The sequence below is a fragment of the Spermophilus citellus genome (genome assembly GCF_964194105.1).
Source record: "Spermophilus citellus genome assembly, chromosome: 3".
In the NCBI taxonomy this organism is placed as follows: Eukaryota; Metazoa; Chordata; class Mammalia; order Rodentia; family Sciuridae; genus Spermophilus; species Spermophilus citellus.
In genome coordinates, this window is record NC_138184.1 from 202,041,965 (window position 1) to 202,061,399 (window position 19,435).

At 33.9% G+C, this 19,435-nt stretch overlaps 1 protein-coding gene across 6 annotated transcripts in view; it reads right to left on the minus strand.

Annotated features, from left to right (window-relative positions):
- Positions 1-19,435, minus strand: part of ANKIB1 (ankyrin repeat and IBR domain containing 1) — a 122,840-nt gene that overhangs the window by 85,089 nt on the left and 18,316 nt on the right. For all 6 annotated transcript variants that reach the window (XM_081288434.1, XM_081288433.1, XM_081288432.1 and 3 more), the window contains one exon: positions 485-765. In XM_081288434.1, coding sequence (XP_081144560.1) covers positions 485-672 — 188 coding nt within the window. In that variant the 5' untranslated portion in view covers positions 673-765. The remainder of the gene's footprint in view (positions 1-484; positions 766-19,435) is intronic.

The window sequence follows — 19,435 nt, forward strand, 5'->3', positions numbered from 1 at the left end:
AAAAAGATCATTTAAGTCAGATACCTAAAGTATTGAGAGAAAGGATTAATAAGGATGAACCAAGTTTGAGGCAATAAAAATGGAAAGAAGTAATCCCAGGAGATAAACTTAGTGAACCCGGTATTAGTACCATGTTAGGTTAAGTAAATTAAAGATGATTTTAAGATATTTAGGATTATGTAAATGAAATACTATATTTCATTCATCCTATGAAATCTGCCAAGGATCAAAATATCTTTATAGCAACAAGAATATATGAACCAACCTCACTATTTAAACTTCTGGTTTAAGTTAGGTATAATCTTTCAGTTTTAATTTAGGTATGATAAAAAAAAATCACAAATAATTTAGGCATATTCAGTTTTAGAAAGTTAAACCCATTGAAATACCAAAAAACATGCACATACCTGTATATATTTTCAATGATTATAGTTGCTCTCCCCTTTCACCGATTTGTTATCAATTGGTTTATAGTAATACTTACCCTAATATTCTATTCATTCCATGTCTAGCGGCATAGTGCAATGGAGTATTGTGCTGGTAGGGCTCCCCATAAGATGTATTTGGATCAAGGGATTCTTTTAACTGAGGATTGTTTTCATAGATTTGGCAGGCCAGGTTTTCATCACCATTGATGAGAGCTTTACGGAATTTGGTGGTTGTATTTCCCATGTTTTGATTTGTTTTCTTTTCTAATAAGCAGTGGCACTTTTTTCTTTTCTCCGTCAGCCACTTCTTGAATGCTTCTGCAACATGTTTCACATCCTAATGAAGGAAAAGTTATTCAAATTAGATTATAAAACAGTAATCACAAGCAGCATCTTAAAAAAAGTAAAAACATCTTTGAGAAGCATATGTAAATGGCAAAAACAATGCTACGTTTTATGAACTTTATCTCGGCTAAAAAAATCTCAAATTTTTAACACCTCCCAAATTAGCCTCTTTTTAAACTACAACATTTTCTCACAGAGACTGTTATGATTTGATAGACTGTACTATATGAGTTATCTATATATACAAGCTTTTCATGTTTCTTCTTCACATGGGCAGGAAATCAGCTTGACTGAGTTTTATGGTTGAATACACTTAAGTTTCCATATAAATCCTACTCAACCAATTTGTGGAAGAGTAAATATAAGAAATTTTGTTCAAGTAAGAATTACAAAATAGGTCTTAAGTTACAGTAAAGGAAAACAAACCATTCAGTGCTTATAATAACATCAAAGAAAACTTTTTAAATGCAAATATAAGACTACACACTTACTGAAACTCAGATAATAACAGGAAACTAATAAAACTGATTATAGAAAGAACAAAAGATTATTCTATCTTTATGATTAGTAAATATATTTCTTTCTACTATGAAGAATTCAAAACAAGTCTAAAAACATCAGATATTTATGCACTGTATTCAGAAAGAGGTTATAATAAAGATCATATGGGCATGTACTGCCAAAGCAACGTGAGGTGGGTAGTGTAAGGTCACGGAAACAAATACTGGAATTGAGATATAAAATACTATATTTGCCTACAATGTGTGATTTTAAGCAAGTTATTTACCCTCTAAAAGCCTCATATTCCCATTTAAACAGCAAATAAATGACTGTTTATTAGGCATGACTACAAGGATTACAAGAATAACTTTATGTATTGTACGTAAGAGTTCTTGGTTAGTGTGTTCAATAAATGCCAGTTTTATTCCATTCCAATAAATCTTATTTCTAAATCTATTATTGAACAATGATTACTATAGTTTGAATATATCAAAAGACTCATTTAAAAAATATTTATACATGCATATATATTTTAAGTTGTCAATGGACCTTTATTTTATTTATTTATATGTGGGGCTGAGGATCAAACCCAGTGCTTCACAGATGCTAGGCAAGTGCTCTACCACTGAGCTACAACTCCAACCCCAGAAAGACTTATTTGTTGAAGGTTTGGTCCCTAGCCAGTGGCACTACTGGAAGGTGATAGAAACTCCAAGACAGGGGGGATAGTGGGAGGAGACTGGGTCCCTAGGGGTATGACCTTGAAGAGGATATTGGGACCCCAGCTCCTTCCGCACTCTTTTTGCTTTCCCAGCATCATGGGCTGAACAGGACTCCTGCCACATGATCCCACCATGATGTACTATGTATGCCACCACAGGCCCAACACAACAGGACCAAGTAACTATGGACTAAAACCTTAGAAAAGCCAAACCAAAATAAACCTCTCCTCCTTTTAAATTGACTGCCACAGGTTTTTGTCACAACAACAGAAGTTAACACATGATCAAAACTAGTGACTTGTATAAGCAAAAGGCAGGTATGAAAAAAAAGCTATATGCAAAAATGGTGAGTATGGGGGCTGTGGCTGTAGCTCAGTGGTACAGAGCTTGCCTCCCATGTATGAGGTACTGGGTTCAATCCTCAGCATCATAAATAAATAAATAAATTGTGTCCATCTACAACTAAAACAATTTTTTTAAATGGTGAATATGCATGGAGTTCAGTGTCTCTAGCACTGAATGAACAGGAGATAAAACTGAGGATAGTTTAGGCCAGATAACCTGAAAAAAACAGATAAGTAAAACTTTTATGCAGGGTCAGGATATAATTATTTTATACTTAGAAAATTAACTACAGTGACAATGTAGAAGATGGAATGGATGGAATGGAGGGAAGAAAAACTTAAGAGAGAGAATATAAGAGTCTATCATGTTACCCAATTAATATAACCCTGGACACTAAAACACAACTTCAAAAAGTAAAAATAATATGTCAACACAATATTTGTATAGGGTAGTAACAATGTCAACAAAATACAATCGGAAAAAAACAGAAAAAAAACCCAAATGAGTTGTTTCTTTAAGTTTCTTATAAAATTATGACTCTCAACCTTGGCTGTGCATTCTAATAATGAGGAGAAACTCATAGTATTCTACTGGCTAACCTATATCCCAGAGGAGTTAAACCAAGTCTCTAGGGGTGGTCCCCACGCATTGGTATTTAAGTTCCTTGGGTGATTTAAGTTCCTTGGGTACTGATTTTTAAATTTTAAACCTACAAATACATATGCATAATAAAATATTCTGAAACTACAAATAAAGAAAAAGGACCAAAGGCCCCTCAGTGTATTTACTGGAAGATAACCAGTTAGCATTGACAAATAATCACCCTATTTATCTCTGTGTGTATATTTGTGTGTGTGTGTGTGTGTGTGTGTGTGTGTACACACATCAATTGGCTCATACTACATAACTTTAATTTTGTATTTAATCTTTCAGAGGATTACTAAAACTTTAAAGTCCTACTCCTTTATTGTCTCATCTTGAATCAGAGGAGCAAATCCTTCCCTCCTACACCCTATTCTTATCACAATGTACTACAGATAACTTCTGGGATTTTTCCAGGACAGCCTGTATTTTTTCTTCCTCTTTTTAAAAGAAACTCAGAGCGATATATTAATTCTTAGTGAAATAACTTGTGTTTGTTGTATAGCTCTAAGCATTTAAGTATTTATTATTCTCAATAAGAATTCCAGCACACTATTTCTATCTATAAAAATATGAAGGACACCATGTGGGTTATGAAGGGTCTTTCTTAAGACTTTGGAAACTTTTAGAAACTTTCAGTTGTTTTGGTCTTATCTTCCCTGATAGAATGCAGCTCAAATTACAAACATTTTCAACATTCTGAGTTAGATTAATAAATAACAAACTTTCTTTGATCTATATTAGAGTATAACTTTAGGGAAATGTTCTATGGAAAAAAAGGAAAAATAATTTGTATCCATGTTTAAAAAATGTAAGAAAAAATAATAACATGGGGCACTTAAAGTAACTTGGTACTTCTTAATAAAAAATTAATACTCTAAATGTGTATTGAATATTGCTGTTACTCATGTTGAAAAGCCTAGTGGCATTTTAGAAGCTTTTTCTGTGGTCTTCAGTTATTTTCAAGTCTGTTTCATTTAAAAATTGTGATCAACAGGCCTGAAATACACCAAGAAACATTATTTAAGAGTTGTATTTATTCTCAGAAGTCTTGCTTAGAAATTTGCCAGATTTGCCTTTTACTTTTTTACACACAACTATTATTGCCTGAAATGACTGTTCCCTCTTTGTCTGAATCAAAATCCCTAAGTAATAATCTCTATGAAATGTTATATTACACATATATGTACTATTAGATTTATACTATATTTCTTTTGGAGGTGTAATTATAAATAGTACTGTAAAAATAAAATTCTAGTATATATGAAAACAACTGAACTTGCATACTGACTTTCTATTCTGTGAACCTGCCATTTTCACTTACTAGTTCTAGGAAGTGCAAAAAAAAAAAAACAAAAAACAAAAAAACAAAAAACAAAACACTAGATTTTTTGGGGGACTGCCTAAATTAAATTCACATAACCTATAAACACAGTCTTAGTCTTGCTTTAACCTGTACTCTTTTTAATTTCTTTTTCTTGCCCTACTGCATTAACTAGATGGATTTTAAAATTAGTGGACCAAAGTTTGGGGAGAAATAGGATAACTGCAAATACTGAAATTATCTCTCCCAAGATATTCAATATAAAGTGAAAAAAAGTAACTTTGCAGTGGAGAAAGATGTGATACCACCTAACCAAGTTATCAATTCTAATACCTCCTGCAACATACTGACATCATAGACTCTAATTTTGATGCACTAAAAAAGGCAACTAAATTCCAAAGTATTCTCATCAAAGGAAAAAAAAAAACATAACCTCCACCTAAGTATGAGAAAATATTACTCAAATTGAGAGACATTCTACAAAATAACTTGGCAGTTAACAGTCTTCAAAAGTGTTAAGACCATGAGAGACAAGAAAAGACAACAACTGTTCACGGATTAGTAGAGACTAATTATTGAGACATGACAACTAAAGGCCTTGTGGAATCCTAGATTAGAGTCTGAAATGGCGGCAGGGAGGTGAGCGACAGACAATAATGGAAAACTGATGAAATATAAATAAAATAAATATAGTCATTCCTTAGTATTTTCAAGAAACTTATTCCAAGATATTCCATGGGCACCAAAATCCACTGATGTTCAAGTCTCCTATAGGAAATGGCTCAGCATTTGCATATCATCTATGCACATCCTCTCATAATCAATCCTTCCTGTAAATCACCTCTAGATGACTAGATTACTGTTTAGATACCTAAAACAGTGTAGATGTTATGTAAATGGATGTTGTTTATGGAATACTGCCAAGGAAAGACTTCGTGTAGTACAGACACAATTTTTTTCAAATATTTTTGATCCCTGGTTGGTGGAATCTAAAGTTGAAGAACCCACAAACAGAAAAGGACAACTGTAGTTTAGTCAATAATATACTAGTGTTAATTTCTCAGTTTCAATAACTGAACTATGGTTATTTAACATGTTAACATTAGGAAAAACTAAGTAAAGGGTGGAATAACAAAGGGAATAAAAACATCCTAAATTCACAAATCCTTGAAGAATATAATAATAATATATAATAATAATCCTTGAAAATATAATACTAAGTGAAGTTAGCCAATTCCAAAAAACCAGTTGTCCAACGCAAGGTAAACAGGCTGTTCCATGAAAACTCAATTGCTATTTACTATTATTTTTGGTACTAAACATCTAATCTCTATACAATCTTTTAACCCAGGGTATTAAGCTATGTAAAAATCACAAGATATACTGGATCCTTTAGAATAGATTTTTCTTATAAGAGACAAAGGAAGATGGGAAGAAAACAATGTCAAAAACAGCCGCCTGCACTCATACATTGCTGGTGGGACTGAAAAATGGTGCAGCCAATATAGAAAACAATATGAAGATTCGTTGGAAAACTTGGAATGGAACCATAATTTGACCCAGCTATCTCACTCCTTGGTCTATACCCAAAGGATTTAAAAACAGCATACTATAAGGACACAGCCACATCAGTATTTATTGCAGCACAATTCACAATAGCTAAACTGTGGAGCCAACCTAGATGGCCTTCAATAGATGAAAGAATAAAGAAAATGTGATATATATATATATATATATATATATACACACACACACACACACATACACACACACACACACACACACACACACAATGGAATATTACTCAGAAACAAGAGAATAAAATCATGGCATTGCAGGTAAATGGATGGAGTTGGAGAATATAATACTAAGTGAAGTTAGCCAATCCCAAAAAACCAAATGGCGATTGTTTTCTCTGATATAAGGAGGCTGATTAATTGTGGGGTTAGAAGGGAAGCATGGGAAGATTAGATGAACTCTACATAGGATAAAGGGGAGGGAGGGAAAGGGAAGGGGCGAGAGGTGTAAAAAAGATAGTGGAATAAGATGGACATCATTACTCTAAGTACATACATGAGGACACGAATGGTGTGCATATACTGTGCATACAACCAGAAATATGAAAAATTATGCTCTATGTGTGAAATATGAATTGTAATACATTCTGCTGTCATATATAACAAATTAGAATTTAAAAAAATTAAAAATAAAGTAAAAAACCTAGCTGCCTGAATCCAATTTGCATCCCTCTACTAAAAAAAATACACATCCTAGTATTCAGGTTTAACGTTTTAAGATGTTATTTTGGAGGAGAATATGGTTTCTCCTATAGCCCAGGGTATGTAATAATCCGCTTTAGCAATAGCAGTGTTCAGGATTTGACTACAATATGTAGTGGTAGTCATTAGGAAGGAAGTGATAGTTATAAAATCTTCAATGGCTTTCTACAGGGTAAAGGCAAACTCTTAGAAAATACATAAAGACTGTTTTTAAGGACAAAGAGTTTGCCTGAAATTGGCTATTTACACATGAAAATAATCAGAGTTAAGGCCATATAGCTGGGTAAGGCTGAACCCTTGGAATTCTTTTTTTTTTTTTTTGTAGTTGTAGATGGACACAATGCCTTTACTTTATTTATTTTCATGTGGTGCTGAGGATAAAACCCAGTGCTTCACACTTGCTAGGCAATAGATCTACCACTGAGCTCAAAACTCCAGCTCCTAGACCCTTGGGTTCTTATCCTAAGAGTTTGGCTTTAGCTTTAACTTTCTCAGCTTCATTTCAGGGCATTACAATTCTTAACAGTATCTCCTCTAAAATGATAGCTTATTTATTATCTTGGCCACTTACAACTTGGCTAGTATAATTTAGTAAAAAAAAAAAAATCCTTTGACAGATTAATTACTACAATGTGACATAGTGAAATGAAAGTGCTTTTAAGATAGAACTAGTTTAGAACTGAAAAGTCTTTAAATGTCAACTTTGGTTTTCTCATCTAGAAACAAATATTTGTTCTGGAAGGCCATTTTAAAGATATATATATATTTAATATATATATATATTTCCCACAATTTACAAGAAATAATTAGTGCAACATAACTTCTTCCATTTAAGATTATAAAGTCTACCAACCAATAAGACACAGCTTATACTTCTCTACATGAAAACTGTTTGTTGCATGAAATTGTTAGTTCATAAAATCACAAGAATAGGGGCTGGGGTTGTGGCTCAGCAGTAGAGTGCTCACCTTGCATGTGTGGGGCCCTGGGTTCGATCCTCAGCACCCACATAAAAATAAATGAAATAGAAGTATTGTGTTCAACTACAATTAAAAAATATATATATTTTAAATCATAGGAATAGAAAGGACTTAATTTAAATCTTCCCAGTTTGTGGCCAGGTGCTTATAATTTCAGTGACTCATGAGGATGAGGCAGGATGATCCCAAATTCAAGGCCAGCTTCAGCAACCTAAAGAGACCCTGTCTCAAAATAAAAAATAAAAAGGATTGGGGATGTAAATTAGTGATAAAGAGTTCCCATAACCAAAAATGAAATAAATCTCAGTCTGTATATCCATATTTAATCCATAAAAGCTCTTAACATGTATAGTTTATTGTAAGTAACTGCCTTCTACACTAGATACCTAACAAGCCTATAATCAATTAGGCCATGAAATGGTTTTTGAAATTCTTTATTAAAAGTATCTGGTGGCACATTCTGCTGTCATACATAACAAATTAGAATAAGTAAAATAAAGTTTCTGGTGGTTCTCTTCCATATTTCATACAGAAGTTAAGAGTATCAAGGGCATTCAGTAAAGTACAAATTGCCCCCTCCCACCATGCCAAGAAAATATGAAATTTTTAAAGTTAAAATGATTTAATGTTATTTCCCCTCCCCTTTTTATTCTTTAAAGAACTGAGCTGTCAAAAATTAGAAAACTGCTATTTATAAAAGTCCATGAAGATCTTAGAAAAAACAACAATAAAAGCTTTATTAGAAAGTGCTACAGTCAGATGAAACTGGCGTAGTTCACTCAGAAAATGACATGAAATAAAAAGGCTGATCTGATCAACTCATGACAAAGAAAGCCTTTCAGAAATGTGATGGCAAATTGGCAAGAGTCTACTGAGAAATTTTACATCCCCCATAAAGTTATTCACTGTAACAGCCGGCCACTATGGATCTCTAACTCCCCAACACACCCCTTCTTTATCTTAATCTAATTAGTATGATAGATTTTAAAAATTTGACCTATACTATACCATGTTATAAACAAAAAGTTCTGCTCGCATGCAAACATTAATTAACACAATTGGAGGTATTTTGAATGTCATAAATTATACTATTGAAATATTAACTTGTATTTTCGAAAAATAAAATGACAAATAAGAAAACCAATTCATACTTACAAGAAAACTGAAATATTTATGAGTATTCATTTTTAAATGAATTATGATACATAGAATCATAGAAATACAAAGAATTATATTTATATAATTTCAGCTTATTTTTCCAAATCTAACGCTAAAAGCTTTTGTACATTCATGATCTGTGGTTAGTAAATACTTTGCTTCCCTCATTACATGATGGGAAATCTACTTTATTACTTTAATTTAAGCCTAGTGCTTCAGTAAGAATGAAACTCATATTAATGAATGCAAATTCTGTTTATAGAATCTCTAAAATTATGAATTTAGTACAGGGATCAGCAAACTTTCTCTATAAAGGACCAGATAGTAAATATAGCTTTGTGAATCATATGATCTGTCACAACTACCTAACTCTGCTATTGTAACACCAAAGACAAGTAAGACCTTAAAAAAAAAATGAGCATAACCAGGTTCCAATAAAATGTTATTTACAAAAACAGTGGGGACAACTTGGATCATGGCCCAGAGTTTGCCAACCCCTGCTTTGGTGGAAGGAGCACAGCACAGTAAAAGAATCTGGATTGGAACCCCAAGTCTGCTTCCTAATTCTATCATAAATTATTTAACTTCTCTGTACCTTAATTTCCTCATTGGCAAAATGGGAGAATGATACCTAGTTTTAGGATTTTCATGCAATGTGTATGCAAAGATCATATTACAGTATCTAGCACACAGTAAGTACTCAATAAGTTTTATATCACCTCTGCCATCAGGATTTGCACAAAAATGGTAAAGAGAGAGTTGATGCTTTCAAAGAACTCGTTGTTTATTCCTTTTAAAAGACAATGAAATAAATGAGATGGGCTCAAACTAAAAAGTTTCTTCTCAGCAAAAGAAACAATCTGTGAGGTGAATAGAGAGCCTACATCTTGGGAGCAAATCTTTACCCCTCACACATCAGATAGAGCAATAATCTCTAGGGTATATAAAGAACTCGAAAAGCTAAACACCAAAAAAACAAATAACCCAACCAATAAATGGGCCAAGGACCTGAAGAGACACTTCTCAAAAGATGATGTACAATCAATCAACAAATACATGAATCAATATTCATCATCACTAGCAATTAGAGAAATGCAAATCAAAACTACTCTAAGATTTCATCTCACTCCAGTCAGAATGGCAGCTACAAACAATAATAAGTGTTGGCGAGGATGTGGGGAAAAAGGTACACTCATACACTGTTGGTGGGACTGCAAACTGGTGCAGCCAATATGGAAAGCAATATGGAGATTTCTTGGAAAATTGGGAATGCAACCACCATTTGATGCAGCTATACCTCTCCTTGGTCTATACCCAAAGGACTTAAAAATAGCATACTACATGGACACGGCCACATCAATGTTTATAGCAGCACAAGTCACAATAGCTAAATTGTGGTACCAATCTAGATACCCTTTTCAGCAGATGAATGGATAAAAAAAGGTGGCATATACACACAATGGAATATTACTCAGCAATAAAAGAGAATAAAATCTTGGCATTTGCAGGTAAATGGATGGAATTGGAGAAGATAATGCTAAGTAAAGTTAGCCAATCCCCCAAAAACCAAATGCTGACTGTTTTCTTTGATATTAGGAAACTGATTCATAGTGGGATAGGGAGAGGGAGCTTGCGAAGAACAGACAAACTCTAGATAGGGCAGAGGGGTTGGAGGGGAAGGGAGGGTACATGGGGTTAGAAATGATGGTGGAAGGTGATGATCATTATTATTCAAAGTACATGTATGAAGACACAAATTGGTGTGAATATACTGTGTATACAACCAGAGATATGAAAAATTGTGCTCTATATGTGTAATAAGAATTGTAATGCATTCCGCTGTCATATATAAATAAGTAAATATAAAAAAGATAAATATAAAAAAAAACAATTAAGATGGCTGGGGTGTGGGTCAGTGATAGAGTGCTTGCCTCCAACGTGTGAGCAACTGGGTTCAATCCTCAGCACCACATAAAAGTAAATAAACAAAATAAAGATACTGCATCCATGTATAACTAAAAAATACTGAAAAAAGGACAATGAAATATTAAGGAAAATGTCATATACTCTATGTTCTACATCAAGAATGATATATAACTGCTAGTCTAGAATTTATCATGTATTAGGTGTCTGATCTTTGGCAACTTAAGTATACATTTTTCAACTATATTCTGAACAAACATTAATAATAAATAATTTTCATTATTTTTCTAGGTAACTGGCAGTATTAGTAAAGATCTCTCTAGCAGTTCCCTAATCTTTGACAGCTCAATTCTCTAACTGTACTTTCAAATATTATGTGAAAGTGACAGACATTTGGTTGAGTACAAAGCCAGGAGCAAGAGACATACCTTGTAATGGAAGTATGTGAAAAATACACACATTCCTTTGACAGTGAGTAAAAAGGTCTTAGTCTATGCCAAGTGTGGTGGCACACACCTGTAATCCCAGCAGCTTGGGAGGCTCAGACAGGAGGATAGAGTTCAAAACTAGCCTCAGCAACAGCCAAGATGCTATGCTATACAAAATAGGACTGAAGATGTGGCTCAGTGGTCGAGTGCCTCTGAGCTCAATCCCTGGTACAAAAAAAAAAAAAGGTCTTAATCTAAAATGTTGTTAAAAATGAAGTTCAGTTTAAGAGATCTGGGGTTTCACCTGCCAAACTGTATACTAAATGAAGTAAAATGTGGCTTCATTCTTGTAGGCTTCCTGAAAGAAGTTCACAAATACCCATAGTCTTCCAAAAATTTTCTGAATATTAGAAAGAACTGTGAAAATGACTAGAGCTAAGAAAAATCTTTTAACAAAGAAAGTAAATTCGCGTAATGGCATTCCAGAATTAAAATTCATTTTGCTGTTATTCCAATATCTTAATATGACAGCATCCAAAATAAAACGACAACATAAACACAAAACTATTATGGTAGTGATAAAAAAATTAATGAATGTAACTGCCTAAGTATTCTCAGCAAGCAGGAAAAGAAGAAAATCGTATTCTGATTCCTTTTGGATACCTTTTAGATCTACACAGCTTTCACAGTATGATAAAAGATGCTGCAATTACAAAAGGAAGAAATGAAAATAGCTGCAAAAGGAGGCAGCTGACTGCTGCTTTTTGCCAAACTTACATATGAACACTGAAAATAGCTAACATGATGTCCAAAGGGGAAAACTGTAAACTTGGGATACAACTACTATATGAAACACCATTCTCTTCTATTTCCTATTAAAGCATTATTACCTATAATGATCAATAGTCCCCTCACAAAATTTTTCAGATTAGTTAACTTTTTCTAGGTAGTATTCAGCCTTCAAACATTTGACTTTTCAACTACCCAAAATGTTTTGTGTTATACTTTAACTGACCCAAGAAGTATTTTTCCAATTTTTGAATTCAGAATTTCACAGTGACTGAAAAATAAATATTTCAAGCTCTAATGCTATGGTCCTGACAATGAGCAGTTTAATTTTAGCAATTTTGGCATCTCTGGCTATTCAGACTGTTTTGCTTTCATAATTTTTGAACATTATACTGTCCTTATTTTTAAAACTAAGTGAAAATGTCAAATTGGAAGTGTATATTTTGGAATTATTTAAGTCAAAGTCTCAAAATTGATGCATTTTAGACAAAAATTATTTTTGCTCCAAAAGGCAAAACTTCAGCCCTTCCCTAAACGTCAATGTGTGGAAGTACAGATTTGTAGCCAAATGTTTTTTAAAGGAATCATTAAATTTAATGTTCGTAAGCAACATTACATCCTTAAAAAATTTAAGAAGCAAACTATAATTGAGAATTTTATATTACACTTCAGAGAACTAAATTGCTCCCTATCATGAAAAGAGAATAACTCTATTTCTCATACTAACTATAAAGAACAAATACAGAATTGCTACAAAACTGTTTAGATTATCTTCATTGGAAAAACCCTCATTCCACCATCTACTGCTTAAGTCAGTGAGTCTTTCTAGCTTTGCTGTGCCCTTCAATGTAAGGCACTCTTTTAAAAATTATTATTGTCATGCAGAAAACCTGTGAAGTATTACACTGTGTCAGCATATAAACCATTTCATTTCTAGGAGCCCTGTTTTCTTATTCATTGTTATGCTAACACTAAATGAATTTATCAGGTTAAACTAAGTTTATTCAATATTATAATTTTACCATCATCTGTCTGTGGATATCTTACCATATTGTAGGGAAAATAGTTAATATAGTGGGCTTGGGACAATTATCCTTAGAAAAGTCTGCTTGTAAGACTGGTATCTGAGAACTTGGATTTCAGGAAGGTTCCCACCATTCCCTGACTGGAGTGGTTCCATGCACTTAAATTGTACAATGTAGTACATGTATTAAATGCCTGCTTTTTCCCTAAGAGTCCAGATTTTTGGTACATGCCTGATAGAAGGTGCCTACATGACCAGCGTTCAATAAAAACCCTGGGCGCTTAGTCTCTAATGAGATTCCTTGGTAAACAAAGTTTCACATGTGTTATCACAATTCAGTGCTGGAGGAATTAAGCATATCTTGTGTGAGTCTGTAGGAAGAAGACTCTTGGAAGCTTGTTCCTATTTTTCTCTGGGCCTTGCTCCATATGCCTTTCTTCTCTGCTGATTTTGCTTCAAATTCTTTGATGTAATAAATTTTATTGTGGCCACAATTAATATACTGAGTCTTTAAGAGAATTGTTGAATGTGGGGGTGGTGTTCAGAATTGCTAAATACAATAGTGTCAGAAGTAGGATACCCCAGACCATTTGACTAAAATATGGCAACATTGTTTGGGAAAAGAAAGGATGAAGAGGTAAAATATGATGATCCTCTCATGCCTGAGTAGCTATATAGTTGACCTATAATAGAAAACGTAAGGGAGTTGCTTTCCATGATGAGATGTAGAAGTTGCCTATGAAATTTGAAAATGATAGATTGAACATCAGGAGAGCTAGCTTGCTAAATAAATTCTCTTTGTCCTTTGGCTAAACTGACTAAAATTGGGGAGAGGATACTCTGGGTAATGTCTTTGATTTGTTTTTTCCCTGCAGGGTCCAAATATTCCCAAAATTGAACTCTGGGTGTGTCAAGTTTTTAAAAGTTTACAAAAGGTCAAATCAATTCCCAGAATAAAGTAAAGCTTTAGATAAACTCAGAGGGAAACGTGGGGGCCAGGGGGTAGTGGGGTATGGATACCTTCCAACAGTATTGTTCAGCATAGATGTGCTCTACTAACTCCATCCCCTTTGTATTCTAGCTATTCTTCAACCTTATCCATTACCCTTCATAGCTATAAATGCAAAATTTACTGCTAGGGACACTTCAATAAAATTGCAATGAGAAAAAAAGAAATTTTTAAAAAATTATTTTGTGGCCATTGCATCTGGATGGATGATAAAATTGATGTAAAATGTTATATATTTGTAATTTCACAAATGCTAAAAGAATCATTTCCTAATCAAAAAAAGTTTAAGAGGGCTGAGGTTATGGCTCAGTGATAGAGCCCTTGCCTAGCAAGTGTGAAGCACTGGGTTAGATCCTCAACACCATATAAAAAATAAATAAATAAAAATAAAGATATTGTGTCCATCTACAACTAAAGAAAATATTAAATTTTAAAAAAAACACTAAAAAAAAGCTGAAGAGAAAAAAATGTTAATGGGACAAAACTCCTTTGCTTTTGTTTTTGGTCAACAGATTGAAATCCAGACACTCTGAATATCAGAAAAAGATTAAGTCTTTATAACTAAATATTTTTGCCTATTGAAGCACTTACAAAAAAGAAGACAAAAATGAGACAACTTCTAGATATATGTAGATATACTTTTGGAGTTTTAAAGCCAATCTTTAGTTGCTAATGAGCTCTTATGAAATCAGATGTCTGACCCTTAGACTTCTGATGTTTCAGCCTGATGTGCATTTTTTTTTTTTTTGAGAGAGAGAGAGGAAGAGAGAGAGAGAGAGAGAGAGAGAATTTTAATATTTATTTTTAGTTTTCGGCAGACACAACATCTTTATTTATATGTGGTGCTAAGGATCAAACCCAGGCCGAAGGCATGCCAGGCGAGTGCGCTACGCTTGAGCCACATCCCCAGCCCAGATGTGCATATTTTTGAGTGGGTCAATTTAGACTCTAGATTAAGATTAAAGGTCTAAGCAAGTCTTGCTTATCACTTGAACTTGGATTACAGCTGCCTGGCACTGCAGTCTCTGCTTTGTTACTGAAAAAGACTAGCTGGTAGCTTTTTTGGAATTCTGAATTCATAGATCTTAATTGCTTAGGCCTGACTCTAAGCTAAAACCTGTATATCTGCTATGGGTATTTGGCCTCAGTATGAGCTTTGCTGAACTGAAACAGGCACAGGCTCTGGGAATGCTGCAGATTTAGGACACTCCTCTGTGGGCCTTAAACTATGAAAAACATTAGTGGATGCCAGCTGGACTGTCTGGGTCATATCCAAATGCCCACAGGAAAGGGCTTTTTCTCTGATGGGACAATCTGAAATTGGGCTGCTGATCAACTTTATTTCTAATGCAGTGTGGTCAATACATTCCTAATTTCTTATTCTTTACCAAAGTTACAAGTTGCAGGAAGGTATATCACAAGGAGCATGACTCCTCCACCTACCCCAGACAGCCTAGATTCTGGACTCCCTCTAGGGAATGTCTCATTCCTACTGACTGACGTTCAGGTTTCCTTATTAGTTGCAATTTACAAGAAAAGACTCATAACCTGACTCTACTTCCCTTGCCTTTTTTCCTGAGGCATATACTTAGTGAGGCAATCTGATTATTAAATGTAGTTTTCCCCGAAAGGGATTGATTTTTTTTCCCCTACTCATTAGATAATTGGTCAGAGAACACTGGGGAAGGGGGTGATTTTTTTTTTTTTGCGTTTATTTTTTTTTTATTGGTTGTTCACAACATTACAAAGCTCTTGACATATCATATTTCATACATTAGATTGAAATGGGTTATGAACCCCCAATTTTACCCCAAATGCAGATTGCAGAATCACGTCGGTTACACATCCACAATTTTACATAATGCCCTATTAGTAATTGTTGTATTCTGCTACCTTTCCTATCCCCTACTATCCCCCCTCCCCTCCCCTCCCATCTTCTCTCTCTACCCCATCTACTGTAATTCATTTTTCTCCTTGTTTATTTTCCCATTCCCCTCACAACCTCTTACATGTAATTTTGTATAGCAATGAGGGTCTCCGGAAGGGGGTGATTATGTAAATCCATTATGAAAGTTTTGAAAATTCAATTGTTCATCCTGTCCAATTCCTGAACTTGTTGAAATGTGTCTTTCTGATCAAATTACACAGGCACATACACAGACAGAGTGTGTGTGTGTGTGTGTTGTATCTCTCCTCTCTCTCTCTCTCTCTCTCCTCTCTCTCTCTCACACACACACACACACACACACACACACACACACACACAGACATTTGCGATGCTGGTAATTAAACTCAGGGCCCCACACATGCCAGGCAAGTGCTCTACCACTGAGCTACACAAACAGTCCTTTTTTCTAATTTAAGTGAAAGATCATTTCACAATCATAGGCTTATGTAATGATAGCAATAGTTGTCTACTGAGAAGTAACTATAGCCTTCAACTTAAGGAAAGTGAGAATCTGGAGATACTTTATTATTTTCCTATCCCTCACTGCTATTCTATTGATTCAGTCTAAAAAAAAAAAAAAGAATGAAACATGCTATTACAAAAGAGAATTCAGAAGAAAGTGAACTTATCCTAAAGGCATTTTATAATACTTTTAATTGTATTATAAATGAAATATATAATTTCTAATGTTCTTTGTGTTTCAAGTCAAGCATTAAGTGTCTGGAAAACATTGTGGCCCATTGCCATGTCTGCAAAGTATCTTCCTGTGATGAATAATTTATACTTTAGAGTAATGCCTTCCCCAAACAGTTGGTCAAAAGCTGTTCTAATTAAAAAATAAAAAAAAAGGGTATTTCTCCTTTAAATTCCTTGTACAAAAGCTACTGAACAAAAACTTAATGTTAGGTAAAGAAAGAGATGCAAGTTGAAAGAAAAATACTCACAATCCATGGAGGCAATGTTGCTTTAAAAGAACATGAATTAAACAGCTAAGACATTTAAAAATAATTTTTTTTCTTTTTTTATTGATTATTTAAAGCATTACATAGCTCATGATATATCATCTTTCATACATTTGACTCAAATTGTGTTTTGAACTCCCATTTTCACCCCAAATACAGATTGCAGAATCACATCTGTTACATATTCACATTTTTACATAATTTATAATATGATTACATTTGCAATGTAAGGTGTTTTAATTCACTGATTTTGCAAAAAAATCAATCAGATTTCTTTAAAGGGATTATATTCCTCCATTATATTCCCAATATATTTGTATTTACCCAACAACTATTACATCCTTCTCTGATAAGAGCAATTCAATTGTTCTGGAGAAACTCTCCCACCACAATCATGACATGGTTTAGAAGGATTGGTTACATTGAGGGTGGGGGGAATTAATTCAATGAAAAAAGGATAGTTTTTTCAACAAATGGTGTTGAAACAACTAGACATCCGCATACAGAAAAAAAAAGAAAAAAAACATTCCCTGGGGCTAGGAGTATAGTTCAGTGGTACAGCATTGCCTAGTTTTATGCTAGGCCCACAAACTAACAAAAAACATTCCATCTTTGACCTAGCTTCTCAGGACTCACCCTTCTCTCATGAACAGAGAAGGAAAAAAAATTCCTTCATCTTCTCATATCAAGCTTACAGAAACTATCTTGCACCTAAACAATAATGCCTTCTCTATTTTTTCCTGTTAAAATAAAAGTACATCAGTTGCAAAGCAAAGGCACATCTGCTATAAATCCCTTCATTTTCAAGAACTTTTCCTTCCTTTTCAAAAATACTGTTCTTTTTTTACCTTAACCTATTCCTAAGCTACCAACTCCCTAGAATCCAGAGGATGATAAAGGCCTAAATCACCCATCATTGGCAAACATGTTCTATTATTTTCTATCTTTAGAAACTCCTCCCTTAAAAGATGATGTTCTCAAAAACATTTGGTCAATTGTATATCCCAATGGGAAAAAAAAGATAATTTTTAACCCTGCCTAAAACCCCCAAACCAATGTCAAATTCCAAATGCATTGCATATCTACATGTGAAAAGTAAAACAATACTACTTTAGGAAGAAAACACAGAGTACTATATCTTCAAGATCATAAGGTAAGTAAAGAGACCTTACACAAAGAAAAATCCTCTTAGAGATTTTTAGGAGTGTATATATCATTAAGGAGCATGATAAAAGAAATTGGAACTGAAGTGTAAATCAGCATAGTCACTTTGGAAAACTATTTGGCAGTACCAAATTAAGCACACACAAATCCTACCATCTGGCAATTTCACTCTTAGGTATACATCCCACAGGTATTTGTACATATATGTGTTTTTAAAAGGTGCAAGAATATTCACAGGAGCATTATTGCTATATGAAAAAAACTGAACCAAATCCAAATATTTATCAATAGTAAAATGGATAAATTGTGGTATATTCACAAATTGAAACAGTATTCAGCAATAAGAATAAATTGTGATTACATGCAATAATATGGAGAAATACATTTTGAGTGAAAAATGATAAACACATTAGCATATATTATGATTCAATTTATATAAAGAATAACAATAAAGGAAAAGCAATATTGTTGAAGTCAGTTACTTTTGGGAGGCATAATTTTGACCTCATGAGGGATGGGATGCATGAAGGAGGCTTCTGTAGTACTAGTTATACTCTTTCTATACCCCTAGGTATTTATCTACATAAATACTACACGTACACATATACACTGATGACTCCCAAATACTGATTTCTGTTTTGATGTCCAGATTCCTGTATCAATGCCTAGTTAATATCTTGTATCATAAAAAGAACTGGCCACCTCAAATGAGATTCTCTCTTGATCTTTCCCATCAATCTGTTTCTCCTCCATTTTTGCAGCACCAAATCCCACAAATAACATTACCATCTAGTCACTCAGTTCAGTAATAAAGGAAGTCATCCTTCAATCCTTTCTTATCATATTCAACCTAAGAGTAAGCATTCTTAGCACCATTCTGAAAATACATGCATTATGAATATGACCAAATCTCACCATTTCTTGGACAACCCCAGCTCTAGCCACCTTCACCTCATCCTTCAACAACTCCAACAGCACCCTAACTGGTTTTCCATTTCTACTTTTGCCTTCCCACCTCAATAATCGATGATCTACACAGCAGCCAGAAGATTTTGTTTTGCTTTTTAACATAATTTGATGACATAAAGCTGCAAATGGAATAGAATCCACCCCTTGCTCAGTATGTTCCATCAACATTGGCCCCTTTTGAATATACCAACATTTTTTTTCTTTTTCTCCTCCCTCTCCCTCCCCCACTCTCCTTTCCTCCCTTCCTCCCTCTCTTTAAATCTCAGGGCCTTTGCATATGTAGTTCTTCTACCTAAAACACTCAGCATTATTTCCTCCTCTATTAGTCTTAAGCTTAAACATCTTCTCATCTTCCCACTTTTGTCTTAAATATAATTTCTCCAAAGATACTTCTTTGAACACCATATCAAAATACCTCTTCCCTTCTGCCCTCACACTGTTAAGATTTATTTTATGTATCCTTCAAATCATTTGCTGTTTGATTTATTTATATGT